Genomic DNA, 14,660 nt, shown 5'->3' on the forward strand with positions numbered 1-14,660 from the left:
TGATAACGTTCTATCGCGTCCTGGGTGGCCCGTATCATTATGTAACGACGTCAACACTTGCTCGCGCATGGAAGCCGGCAGTACAAGTTGGTCTACTTCGCCCTCTTCATCAGACATGTGTCTATACAGCACACCACGTTTCAATTTCCAGCTATCCCAGCATCTCTTAAGGGTGGCGCTCTCTGGAATAGCGGATAACCTCTTTCGTGACGGCTTCAGGTTCTGCCTTATGACTGGCAACCATTCCCCAATGACATCATCATCTGCCTGTAACTTTCTCCATTCACGTGCTGTCATCGTGCGGAAACCATGTTCGTCTTCAACTTCAAATGTATCCAATGCCTCTGCTGACAAACTCAAACATTCTACCAGGGGTCCACTACAGGTAACTACTCCCTTACACACTGCTTGCACAGACTCTGCCGAAATGCTACATCCCGGAAGTCGTGACAAAGCATCCGCATCGGCATTGTTCCTTCCTGGTCGATACTTTATCTCGAAGTTGTATGCTGATAAAGCGGACAGCCATCTATGCCCCGTCGCATCAAGCTTAGCCTTAGATAGGACGTAGGTCAAAGGGTTGTTGTCCGTTAAAACTGTAAATTTCTGTCCATATAAATGATCATGAAACTTCTCCGTAATAGCCCATTTCAACGCCAAGAACTCCAGTTTATGAGCTGGGTAATTCCTTTCCGATTTACCTAATCCTCGGCTGGCGTAGCAAATAGGTCTCAAATGTCCATCCTGCTCTTGATAAAGAACAGCTCCTAGTCCCTGGGTACTCGCATCCGTGTGCAGCTCAAACGGCCGGCTGTAATTAGCATAACCAAGGACAGGTGGGTTGCACAGTGCATCCTTCAGACTCTGAAATGCAGTAGCCTGTTCAGACGTCCACATCCATTTAACGGTACCCACATCGGACTTCACTCTACCCTTTTTCTTCTTATCTCTTGTTGGTGGCAATAAGTTGGTTAAAGGCCGCGCCATCTTTGCAAAATCCTTTACGAACTTTCTGTAATATCCCGCGAACCCTAAAAACTGACGTAATTCCTCAGGATTAGTTGGTGTCGGCCAATCTCGTACCTTCTCAATCTTCTTTGGGTCAGCCTCAATTCCATCAGGTGTAACAATATGTCCCACGTAGGCAACTCTGTTCATGAAGAACTGACATTTCTTAGATGCAAGTTTCAATCCGTTGTCTCGTAATCTCTGAAAAACCTTTCCTAACCTCTCCAAATGCTCATCATAGGTCCTTGAGAAGATAATTAAATCATCAAGATATATCAAACAAATGGCAAGGTGTAGGTCTCCCATACATCGTTCCATTAAGCGCTGAAACGTCGCAGGAGCATTTGTAAGTCCAAATGGCATCCTTGTAAACTCGTAAAATCCTAATGGGCCAACAGAAAACGCAGTACGCTCCTTGTGTTCATCCTCAAGCTCGATCTGATGATAACCCGATTTTAAATCCAACACGGTAAAGTAATGCGATCCAGCTAAACAATCCAGAATATCCTCCACTCGTGGTAAAGCATATGAATCCCGTATGGTTCTCTGATTCAACTGACGGAAATCTACACACATTCTCAATGATCCGTCTTTCTTTCTTACCAAAACAACGTTCGAAGACCAAGGACTGTGTGATGGCTTAATGACTCCTGCAGATAGCAATTGTTGAAGATGAGTCTTGACTTCATCGTACATAGAAGGCGGTATCCTCCTGTGACGTTGTTTAAAAGCAACTGCATCCGTCAAATCGATTCGATGTTTCACGAGACCAGTACATCCAAGATCAGTGTCCCCATGTGAGAATATATCCTCGTAGTCCTTAATGAGTTTCTTTCCAATACGCAATTCATCTTCGGTAACAGCTGAATTTGAAAAGTCTATCTTGTCCATAAACGACTGAAGTATTCCCATCTCGTCATCAGATTTAGGCAACTCTTGTACAACCACCGGCTGTATTTCACACAAAACGGCCTTAGGAGGAATTACAAATGTCCTTGTGGTTAAATTTGAAAGCTGGATATCTAGCGGTTGTGTGTTATCACAATCGTAGGAGAATACAGTAGGCGTAACGTCTATATCCTTCGACAGTTTAGAACGTTCCGTAGGCTGAATGATAGCGCAAGTAGTCGGATAAGCACTTCGCTGATCTATGTATCCCTTTAGAGTAACCGTAGAATTGGGCTTCAAAATACAATCCATGTTTCCTGCATTCTTAACAAGACCAATGCTGTTACGATTCCTCGCTAAATCCCGGTCCCTCAACGTCATACAACGAAACGCTAAAAAACCATGGCGTATCCAACCCCTTCTGTAGATACCTCGGTCCTTTCTTCCTTCGACAATCTCCTAATAATACATCCAAAACATTTGTCCCGAACAAAACTGGTACCTTCGAGTTATAATTGCTGTTAGGAACAACCAACAATAAACAGCTCTGCTCAGCTGATCCAGGTAATCCTTCAAACTTGACATTCGTCTCAATCAATCCCGAATACGGCAACTGTTGTCCATCTGCACACTCAATAGCAAGTAGTTCACCAACAGACTGTAATTCCAGATGACTCAAATGGCTTTCATAAAATCGTTGACTCACCGTAGACACCGTCGCGCCTGTATCCAGTAAAGCTCTGGTTCCAGTGCCATCTACTGTGACATCTACCTCATTAGCATTGCCAATCATCCGTGCACCAGTAGTCCTCTTCCGTCCGTCCGGACCTTGTATTCGGAAATCTATGAGCGGTCCGTCTTCATAGACTCCTTCCCTTTTACCGAACTCCGCGAGTGATCCAATATTACTCGGCATCGCGCTCTAATATGTCCCGGCTGCCTGCATCTCCAGCAGATAACATCAGGTTTCTTTCCTAATGACTCATCATCCCCATCAGACTTATCCTGAGATGGCCTAGAATGGTAAACAGATCCTTTTCCATAATTGTTTGAATTCCCTCTATTCCGGTTACGATGATCTCGGCTGTTCTTCCAAGATACCGCGCCTCCGTCAGACATCTGTTTCTCTAACCTCTGAATAGCGGCAGACAACTGGTTTACCATAGATTTCAAGTCATCCTTCTCATCCTTCGTCTCTCCTTCAACCACAGAATGAACAGTAGCTGTCGCCATCGCAGATTTACCACCATCTCTTGACCTCTCCATAGACCTGACTGCAATGCACAATTCCTCAAAGTCAGAAATAGAATCATGTTTGTGGCCGGTTATGTCTCTCAACTCCTGTCTCAATCCTGACCAGAACTTGTTGTGTAACCTCTTATTACGCTCTGCGGGTCCTATAGCAGCATCAGCCCTCAGCAACAAGTCCTCAAGCCTACAAGCCCACTCTGTCACGGTCTCTTTAGGTTGTTGATGCGCTGCATAGAAGTTCTCCAGCAAAGTCTCCTGATCATCAACAATACCATACAAGCTTCTCAATTTGGCGATCAGCTGGGCTGGCGTCGCATGAGCTCCAAGTCTCATAGCTACCTTAGCTGCAGTTCCCTTCAATGACCTCCGAATCGACTGTCCAATGATATCCTGAGACTTACCCGTATCGATGAGACATTGTACCTCATACTTCCATAAATCAAACGAAGCCTCGCCTTTCCCATCATCTCCGGAGAATATAGGTATCTTATAGAACCTCGTGTCCAAAGTAGAAGAGCTAGTACTTTGAGTATTACTTACCCCATGACCACGTCACGATGGGTCCGCAGTATCCACTCCTCCAGTATTGCTGAGAAAATCCATCATCTGACTCCTCAAAGTAAGTAAACTTTCACCCTTGGGCCTAGCACCAAGCTGAGAAAATAACTTCGTCGCCTCCGCAACAGGATCGCTATCCCCGGGTGGAGGTATCGCTTCCGCCTGAGCGAGTTTCTCTTTTGAATCCGACATAACAAAGCAAGGGTTACAACATAAACAAAATAATAAAATGCTAAAGCAAACAAACACCAGTATCATCTATGTGTCCTTACCAAACACGAAACAAGTATTCTACTCTTGTCCTCATAGATGTAAACACTTACTGAATATATCCAGCCAAGTCAGCAACATCCAAAGCAACTAAAAAAAAAACATATATACACGATCGCGCGCAGTCAATATATATGCAACACGCGTACGAGACCGAAGCGTCAATCCAAAATAGCAAAAATAGCACCTAACGCACACTCATATACTCAACATAAATGCAGAAAGATTCACTCCGTACATATAACATAGAACACACCAACATTGACCCAGTAAGTTCCCACAAAAGAAAAAAAAAAAATTATAAATTCCACTGAAAAAAAAAACAACAACAAACTATCCTACATGCTAACTCCTAAGTGTAAAAAAAAATAAACTAGCGAAAAGCGGCAGAGAAAAAAAACAAGTACACCTATGGCACAAATGGTCCGAAAAGATTAAAATAAAAAAAAACTAAGTTTAGAAGCAAACAATCCTAACAAATGTTAAAGTAAAAAAAAAAAAATGCGGCAAAAAGAAAAAACACAAATATCAGAGACGAGTGATTTTTAGCAAAGTACACAGCGACAACCAAAATATAAATGTACCAACAAAACAAAAGTATCTAAACTTCAATGCAAAAAAAATAATTAATTCGCTCGCAAACAAAACCAAGTAATTGTAGCAAACAAAAATCTAAATTAAATAAGTATCCAATAAACTCGTGTAACAGCAAAAAAAATAATCAATTACTCCATACTAATATACTATCGTGAAAATAAACAAGATTCTGAAAGCAAGTATTTTTTATATCTAAAAAAAAATGTCAAAAAGTTACCGGAACTAATATGCCACAAGTACAGAATAACCGGAAGTACATAAACAGGAAGTTCACAACCGGAAATACAAATTTAGAAAATACACATCTTATGACAACGAACGAAAATAATAAAAATACTGAATCGGTAGTTGAAATCAAGTAAATATTCACAAATTTTAGAACAACGTTATCAAGAGAAAAAAAAACTTTTGTGAAATACAGAATGTCAATTTACACTTTTTAACTGAAGATCACAGAAGAAGCACAAGATTTATAGCAAGATATATGAAAAGTCAGTGGTACACAAATGTCATTTACCGTGTACGGTCTCCTCCGGATATTCCTTCGTCCAGCTCTTATCCATTCACTTTCAGCTTAGAATTCACTATAGATACGCACATATAGGAAACGTGCCGTACACGCGCACTCGCTGGTCAAGGTCATCTGTAGGTCGTTCAAACGTAGACGCGTGTCTTTCCGATACACAAACATACACAATGGAAATCCATTCATTCATTCACCAGGTGAATCGTCGATAGGTATACACAGGTGACTTTACCTGTCGGGCCTTCAAGGTCGCTATTCTACTTGGTAGGAATCACAACGTATCCCGTCATGCGTGTCGACTGGCAGTACACAAAGGTCATCAATCCAACGATACATGGGCGCCAATGTAGTAGCTATGGTTTCAAGGAAGACACCAATGCTGTTGTCAGGTTCACTTCATTTATTCATTAAAATAATACCCTGTAACATGAATTACATCATATTACCATTTAATATACAGTTATCTATATACATACAATTATACGGCTATACTCATATGTTCAATATTACTTTACATGTTCTAACGGATAGTTAACCAGTTCGTTATCAGAACATATATAATAGCAGTTAACAACATCTATATGTATAGATGGCAACTATTACATAACTATAGCATATATAAAAATACCCACCTCTTCAGTGTGAAGAGGGTTTCACCGGACCGTCGTCCGACGAGCTCAAACCACTCGTTTTATACTGTTGAAATAATAAAACAATACAATTAATTAAAACAATACGAATACCATCGAAATCACTCTCCGTCTGAATAATTATGCCCGATATTAAAATTTATCGAAATTCCAAAAATGATAAGTTACTTTTAAATAAACGATTACCATAATCAAATATATTAAATAGATATTATATTATATTATGATAATAATATTTAAACTACATACAGGTACTTACAATTATGTATTGGGCTAATTTCCTATGAGTCTGCAATCAGTTCATCTACTAGAGATCAATGTTGCCTCTTGGTCATCCAAACCCCAAGTGACCAATACCCCAGATAAACTACCCAACATTCACTCGACGTAGACAATAGACTAATACCATATAAGGACACAAATATGATTGACATACACATTACGTCACATTCACATAACTCATCGCTCTCACTTACACGTGCCTTTTCCGCGCGCGCGCCAACGATCTTGTCGCATTGCGTATCCGCGACCCACGACTATCGCTACACGGACCATACGCGAACGCGCACTAAAATATAACGTATACAAAATAAAAGTAGTAAAATAACACTACTACAATTTGTCAATTTGAGATCATAGATAAAATAATTACAGAATTGTATGAAACTTTTATTATTATAAATTGAATATATATCACAAATTTATCCAAATTTTGATAAGCTAGTTAGATATAATGAAAGTACCTTATTGAGAGCTGAAAGGACAAGCTAGGCTATAAACTGGTTGTGGAATAATGTGTTTATCTTGTGATGGAATAGAAAGTGGTTTGTAGACAGAGACCAGCTAGACATGTGGTTTTGATGTGAAGCATGGTCTCTGTACACATACATGTGTACCCACACACAAATTACACATTGTTTACATGTATGACCCCATGTAGTTGCAGTGTTTAACACGCCCCTGAGTGAGATGATCATGAAGATTCAGCCATTTACCATTACTACCTTAATTAATCACCACAGCCGTCAAAATCACCTGAATGATGTATAGGAATGTATACATATATAACATACTATAAAAAGTATCAGTTTGTGTGCAGATACTTACAACAAAGTATCATAGGAAACATGACATAAAAGAGTGCTTCTTAAAGGGAGATAACTCGTACATGTTTTTGAAACCCAATGTCCAGGTTATCCACAGGAAAACAGTTCTTATACAACTATGTTTTTCTATTTATAGTATATCGGGACACTGGATGTACCTCGGCCGAGCAGTCGTGTTGAAATCGTGGCAGCCATGCGTAGAATCAGGGTAAGTTTATTGATGGGTCAAATTATCTCCCTTTCATGATGAGCTTGGATATGTAACAAGAGAGGAGAAAATAAAGCGGCCAGACTGGGATTCGAACTCAGGACCTCCAAACACTAGCGGAATGCACTACTGCTGAGCTACCTAGCTGGTCACCAATGATCGACCAAATCAAATCTCGCTACATCCTCCCTCCTTTCTCAAAATCTTCGTCCCGGGTGGGCAAAGACTCCTTAACTGGGGAGAGCGACCTGAGATTACAGACCTACCAACAGGGTAGGAGGGAGACAGCCTAGTGGGGGTTAAGGGGAGTTAACTGTGGAGGCGACCACAGACCTACAGTAGGAGGGAGACAGCCTAGTGGGGTGGGGGGATCCTAACTTCCGACTGGGGAAATCTAATAAAAAACATAAGTTCTAATGTTATCGTTCTGATAAACTTGGAGTTAACTCCAGATGACCTACAGTAGGAGGAGACAGCCTAGTGGGGGGGGGGGGAGTTAACTGGGGAGGCGACCACAGACCTACAGTAGGAGGGGAGGGAGACAGCCTAGTGGGGTGGGGGGGGTGGGGAGTTAACTGTGGAGGCAACCACAGACCTACAATAGGAGGGAGACAGCCTAGTGGGGGGGAGGGGAGTTAACTGGGGAGGCAACCACAGACCTACAGTAGGAGGGAGATAGCCTAATGGGATGGGGGGGGGGAGTTAACTGGGGAGGCAACCACAGACCTACTGACTACATAGGAGGGAGAACACAGCCTAGTGGGGATGGGGGGGAGGGGGAGTTAACTGGGGAGGCAACCACAGACCTACAATAGGAGGGAGACAGCCTAGTGGGGGGAGGGGAGTTAACTGGGGAGGCAACCACAGACCTACAGTAGGAGGGAGACAGCCTAGTGGGGGGGGGGGAGTTAACTGGGGAGGCAACCACAGACCTACAGTAGGAGGGAGACAGCCTAGTGGGGGGGGAGGGGAGTTAACTGGGGAGGCGACCACAGACCTACAGTAGGAGGGAGACAGCCTAGTGTGGGGGGAGGGGAGTTAACTGGGGAGGCAACCACAGACCTACAGTAGGAGGGAGACAGCCTAGTGGGGGGGGGGGGAGTTAACTGTGGGGAGGCAACCACAGACCTACAGTAGGAGGGAGACAGCCTAGTGGGGGGGGGGGGAGTTAACTGGGAGGCAACCACAGACCTACAATAGGAGGGAGACAGCCTAGTGGGGTGGGGGGAGTTAACTGGGGAGGCAACCACAGCCTTACAATAGGAGGGAGACAGCCTAGTTGGGGGGAGGGGAGTTAACTGGGGAGGCAACCACAGACCTACAGTAGGAGGGAGACAGCCTAGCCTAGGTGGGGGAAGGGGAGTTAACTGGGGAGGCGAACCACAGACCTACAGTAGGAGGGAGACAGCCTAGTGGGGGTGGGGGGAGTTAACTGGGGAGGCGACCACAGACCTACAGTAGGAGGGAGACAGCCTAGTGGGGGTGGGGGGAGTTAACTGGGGAGGCGACCACAGACCTACAGTAGGAGGGAGACAGCCTAGTGGGGGTGGGGGGAGTTAACTGGGGAGGCAACCACAGACCTACAGTAGGAGGGAGACAGCCTAGTGGGGGGGGGGGGGAGTTAACTGGGGAGGCAACCACAGACCATACAGCCTAGGAGGGAGACAGCCTAGTGGGGAGGGGGGGGGGAGTTAACTGGGGAGGCAACCACAGACCTACAGTAGGAGGGAGACAGCCTAGTGGGGTGGGGGGGGAGTTAACTGGGGAGGCAACCACAGACCTTACAGTAGGAGGGAGACAGCCTAGTGGGGGTGGGGGAAGGGGTGGGGAGTTAACTGTGGAGGCAACCACAGACCTACAGTAGGAGGGAGACAGCCTAGTTGGGGTGGGGGGGGGGAGTTAACTGGGGAGGCAACCACAGACCTACAGTAGGAGGGAGACAGCCTAGTGGGGGTGGGGGGAGTTAACTGGGGAGGCGACCACAGACCTACAGTAGGAGGGAGACAGCCTAGTGGGGGTGGGGGGAGTTAACTGGGGAGGCGACCACAGACCTACAGTAGGAGGGAGACAGCCTAGTGGGGGGGGGGGAGTTAACTGGGGAGGCGACCACAGACCTACAGTAGGAGGGAGACAGCCTAGTGGGGGTGGGGGGGGGGGGAGTTAACTGGGGAGGCAAACCACAGACCTACAGTAGGAGGGAGACAGCCTAGTAGGGGGTGGGGGGAGTTAACTGGGAGGCAACCACAGACCTACAGTAGGAGGGAGACAGCCTAGTAGTGGGGGTGGGGGGGTAGTTAACTGGGGAGGCAACCACAGACCTACAGTAGGAGGGAGACAGCCTAGTGGGGGTGGGGGGAGGGGTGGGGAGTTAACTGGGGAGGCAACCACAGACCTACAGTAGGAGGGAGACAGCCTAGTGGGGGTGGGGGGGGAGGGGAGTTAACTGGGGAGGCAACCACAGCCTTACAATAGGAGGGAGACAGCCTAGTGGGGGGGGGGGGAGTTAACTGGGGAGGCGACCACAGACCTACAGTAGGAGGGAGACAGCCTAGTGGGGGTGGGGGAAGGGGTTGGGAGTTAACTGTGGAGGCAACCACAGATCTACAGTAGGAGGGAGATAGCCTAGCCTAGTGAGGGTGGGGGGAGTTAACTGGGGAGGCGACCACAGACCTACAGTAGGAGGGAGACAGCCTAGTGGGGGGGGGGGGGGAGTTAACTGGGGAGGCAACCACAGACCTACAGTAGGAGGGAGACAGCCTAGCCTAGTGGGGTGGGGGGAGTTAACTGGGGAGGCGACCACAGACCTACAGTAGGAGGGAGACACAGTGGGGGTGGGGGGGGAGGGGAGTTAACTGGGAGGCGACCACAGACCTACAGTAGGAGGGGACAGCCTAGTGGGGGGGAGTTAACTGTGGAGGCAACCACAGACCTACAGTAGGAGGGAGACAGCCTAGTAGTGGGGGGGGGGGAGTTAACTGGGGAGGCGACCACAGACCTACAGTAGGAGGGAGACAGCCTAGTGGGGGGAGGGGAGTTAACTGGGGAGGCGACCACAGACCTACAGTAGGAGGGAGACAGCCTAGTGGTGGGGGGGGGGGGGAGTTAACTGGGGAGGGCAACCACAGACCTACAGTAGGAGGGAGACAGCCTAGTGAGGGGGGGGGGAGTTAACTGGGGAGGCAACCACAGACCTACAGTAGGAGGGAGACAGCCTAGTGGGGGGGGGGGAGTTAACTGGGGAGGCGACCACAGACCTACAGTAGGAGGGAGACAGCCTAGTGGGGGTGGGGGGAGGGGAGTTAACTGGGGAGGCGACCACAGACCTACAGTAGGAGGGAGACAGCCTAGCCTAGTGAGGGTGGGGGGAGTTAACTGGGGAGGCGACCACAGACCTACAGTAGGAGGGAGACAGCCTAGCCTAGTGAGGGTGGGGGGAGTTAACTGGGGAGGCGACCACAGACCTACAGTAGGAGGAAGACAGCCTAGCCTAGTGAGGGTGGGGGGAGTTAACTGGGGAGGCAACCACAGACCTACAGTAGGAGGGAGACAGCCTAGCCTAGTGAGGGTGGGGGGAGTTAACTGGGGAGGCGACCACAGACCTACAGTAGGAGGGAGACAGCCTAGTGGGGGTGGGGGGGGGGGAGTTAACTGGGGAGGCAACCACAGACCTACAGTAGGAGGGAGACAGCCTAGTGGGGGTGAGGGTGGGGGGGGAGTTAACTGGGGAGGCGACCACAGACCTACAGTAGGAGGGAGACAGCCTAGTGGGGGTGGGGGGGGAGTTAACTGGGAGGGCGACCACAGACCTTAAGTAGGAGGGAGACCAGCTAAGGGGTGGTGTTGGGGGCCAAACTAAGGGGTGTGTTGGGGGGGGGGAGGGGGGAGTTAAGTAGGGAGGGTACCACAGACCTAAAGTAGGAGTGAGACAGCCTAGTTTGGGTAGGGGGGAGTTAACTGGGGAGGCGACCACAGACCTACAGTAGCAGGGAGACAGACTAAGGGGGATAGGGTGTGGGGGTCGGGGTGTGGGGTGAGTGGGGTGGGAGTTAACTGGGGAGGTACTTGTCCTAGAGTTTTGGATGGATTGTAACCAAATTTGACCAGAAACATCCTTGGGGTTAATAGAATTCGTATAAATTTTGGCTTTGACCCCCTGGAGCAGAAAGAGTGAGGCCCAATAGGGGAATTAGAGGTAAATATTCAAATTCCTTCAGAAAAGAAACAATGAACTTGTATTCAGAACATTACTTGGCATTACAAACCAGATGAGCGATACAGGTCTTCTGGGCCTCTTGTTTTCACCACAACTTACATTTTGGTTCCCTAATTAAGCCTCCCCCTTTATGATATTTAAACATCCTTTGCACTAAACCAATACCTATACCAAAATTATCTTGGGGATCTGTTTCTTCATTTTTTAGCTCACCTGGTTCAAATGATGAAGGTGAGCTTACGCCATACCGTGTCGTCCGTCGTCCGTCTATCAACAAGCAACTTTTTCACCATAACCTCTGGTCTGAATTTAACCAAATTTGACTGGTAGCATCTTTATGGGGTACTGACTGAAAATTGTACAAATGGTCGGGCTGACCCCAAAAGGGTGTCAAATTGGATATTTTTATATAAACAACTTCTATGATTGGGCTGACCCCAAGGGGGCCTAAGGGGCGGGGCCAAAAGGGTCAATTTGGCTATTTTCATATAAACAACTTCTCCTCTGAAACAAAGCATGGGATAGCACTCAAATGCAATGATAGTATCATTATAGGATGGGTATTCTAAATTATACAAGTGGTGGGCTGATCCCCTGGGGGCCTGAGGGGCGGGGTCAATCTGGCTATTTTCATATAAACGACTTTTTCGCTGATACTAAACATGGCATTGCACTCAAAGGTAATGGTAGCATCCTTATAGGGTGGGTATTCAAAATTGTACAAATTTTGGGGCTGATCTCCCTGGGGCCTGAGGGGCGGCGGGGTCAAAAGTGGTCAATATGGCGACTGTCCTATAAACAACTTCTTCTTTGAAACTTAGCATTGAATGACACTCATAGTCAGTTGATATTGATAGCATCATTAAGTGGTTGGAATTCAAAATTAAACAAATGGTTGGGTCAATTTTGCTATTTTGAATTGTAAGATTTTCTGTGATAATTGGTAAGACAATAAAAAGAAAAAAAATGGGGCAGTTATGGCAATACAATACAAGTGGTCAAGATGTCCCGACAGTGATGGCCATACAATACAAGTGGTCAAGATGTCCCGACAGTGATGGCAATACAATACAAGTGGTCAAGATGTCCCGACAGTGATGGCCATACAATACAAGTGGTCAAGATGTCACAACAGTGATGGCCATACAATACAAGTGGTCAAGATATCCCGGCAGTGATGGCCATACAATACAAGTGGTCAAGATGTCACAACAGTGATGGCCATACAATACAAGTGGTCAAGATGTCACAGCAGTGATGGTCATACAATACAAGTGGTCAAGATGTCCTGGCAGTGATGGCCATACAATACAAGTGGCCAATATGTCACAACAGTGATGGCCATACAATACAAGTGGTCAAGATGTCCCGGCAGTGATGGCCATACAATACAAGTGGTCAAGATGTCCCGGCAGTGATGGCCATACAATACAAGTGGTCAAGATGTCCTGGCAGTGATGGCAATACAATACAAGTGGTCAAGATGTCACAACAGTGATGGCCATACAATACAAGTGGTCAAGATGTCCCGGCAGTGATGGCAATACAATACAAGTGGTCAAGATGTCACAACAGTGATGGCCATACAATACAAGTGGTCAAGATGTCCCGGCTGTGATGGCCATACAATACAAGTGGTCAAGATGTCACAACAGTGATGGCCATACAATACAAGTGGTCAAGATGTCCCGGCAGTGATGGCCATACAATACAAGTGGTCAAGATGTCACAACAGTGATGGCCATACAATACAAGTGGTCAAGATGTCACAACAGTGATGGCCATACAATACAAGTGGTCAAGATGTCACAGCAGTGATGGTCATACAATACAAGTGGTCAAGATGTCCTGGCAGTGATGGCCATACAATACAAGTGGCCAATATGTCACAACAGTGATGGCCATACAATACAAGTGGTCAAGATGTCCCGGCAGTGATGGCAATACAATACAAGTGGTCAAGATGTCCCGACAGTGATGGCCATACAATACAAGGGGTCAAGATGTCACAACAGTGATGGCCATACAATACAAGTGGTCAAGATGTCACAGCAGTGATGGCCATACAATTCAAGTGGTCAAGATGTCACAGCAGTGATGGCCATACAATACAAGTGGTCAAGATGTCACAACAGTGATGGCCATACAATACAAGTGGTCAAGATGTCACAGCAGTGATGGCCATACAATACAAGTGGTCAAGATGTCACAGCAGTGATGGCCATACAATACAAGTGGTCAAGATGTCCCGGCAGTGATGGCCATACAATACAAGTGGTCAAGATGTCCCGACATATTACCACAAGCCCTGGATCCACCTCTGAAATGTGGGTTCAAATCCCATGTGGGGTAGTTGCCAGTTTCTGACCACTGGTCGTTGGTTTTTCTCTGGGTACTCCGACTTTCCTCCAACAACAAACCTGGCATGTCCTTACATGACCCCGGTTATTAATAAGACATTAAACTATAATAAAACCATAAAACCATTGTAAAAAAATACTGGTGAGTGATACAGGCCTCTGGTTCTACATGATTGCAGCCAGAAATTTGCTTTACATAAGATCTATGTTTCTGATCTATAGTACTTCAACAGAAAATTTACTTAATGAGATATCAACATAATAGAATATTGCTGATAGTTTGGCTAAATGTCAGTTCTAAGGCAGCCTTCTATAAGGCTTGAACTTTTTTACAAATGTTACCTTCTTACCTATGATGCTATGTATGATACCTGTAATCCAATTGTAACAGACCAATATGTAGTATTGCAAATATGATACCCTTTTAGACCATTCTGACATTTGAGCACATGGTTGGTCTGCCTATGGAGATGCTTCCAGTCAAATTTTGCTAAATTCTGAAGAGCAATGAGAGTCATAAAGTCTACTATCCTCTAGATCATTCAAACTAAACACTACCTGTCACTGAGGATTTCTGTGTGCATGTACTATTTTCTTTTGTAGTATGAATTTAAGGCAAAAGGGATAAAGAAGAAGAAAGTGTACCTGAACATTTCAACTGATGGTGTGAAAATAAATCTACGCAACAAACGAAAGGTAGGTTGTATGTTTTAAAAAAGCTAATGCACATCATATAAATGAACTAAGTCAGTTAATTTTTTTAGTGACCTGAGGTATGTCATAACATCCATATATGTTTGAAGAATCCAAGATCCAAAATAACCAACCACATCATCAAAAACCCACAAGTCATGGTTCTATGTTTCTGACATAGAGCGGTGACATGTGGGTTTCCGACGATGAACCTATCGGTACTACATTAGTACAGTTATAGTTAACAGTGTGAGTATCGTTATAGTTTACAGTGTGAGTATAGTTATAGTTTACAGTGTGAGTATAGTTAGAGTTTACAGTGTGAGTATAGT

At 45.8% G+C, this 14,660-nt stretch overlaps 1 protein-coding gene across 2 annotated transcripts in view; it reads left to right on the forward strand.

Moving 5' to 3' along the window:
- The window catches only part of LOC138320423 (carboxyl-terminal PDZ ligand of neuronal nitric oxide synthase protein-like), a 193,364-nt gene that overhangs the window by 83,541 nt on the left and 95,163 nt on the right, over positions 1-14,660 (forward strand). For both annotated transcript variants that reach the window (XM_069263379.1, XM_069263380.1), the window contains exons 3-4: positions 6,991-7,062; positions 14,239-14,331. In XM_069263379.1, coding sequence (XP_069119480.1) covers positions 6,991-7,062; positions 14,239-14,331 — 165 coding nt within the window. The remainder of the gene's footprint in view (positions 1-6,990; positions 7,063-14,238; positions 14,332-14,660) is intronic.

The sequence above is a fragment of the Argopecten irradians genome, chromosome 4, assembly GCF_041381155.1.
Source record: "Argopecten irradians isolate NY chromosome 4, Ai_NY, whole genome shotgun sequence".
Taxonomy (NCBI): Eukaryota; Metazoa; Mollusca; class Bivalvia; order Pectinida; family Pectinidae; genus Argopecten; species Argopecten irradians.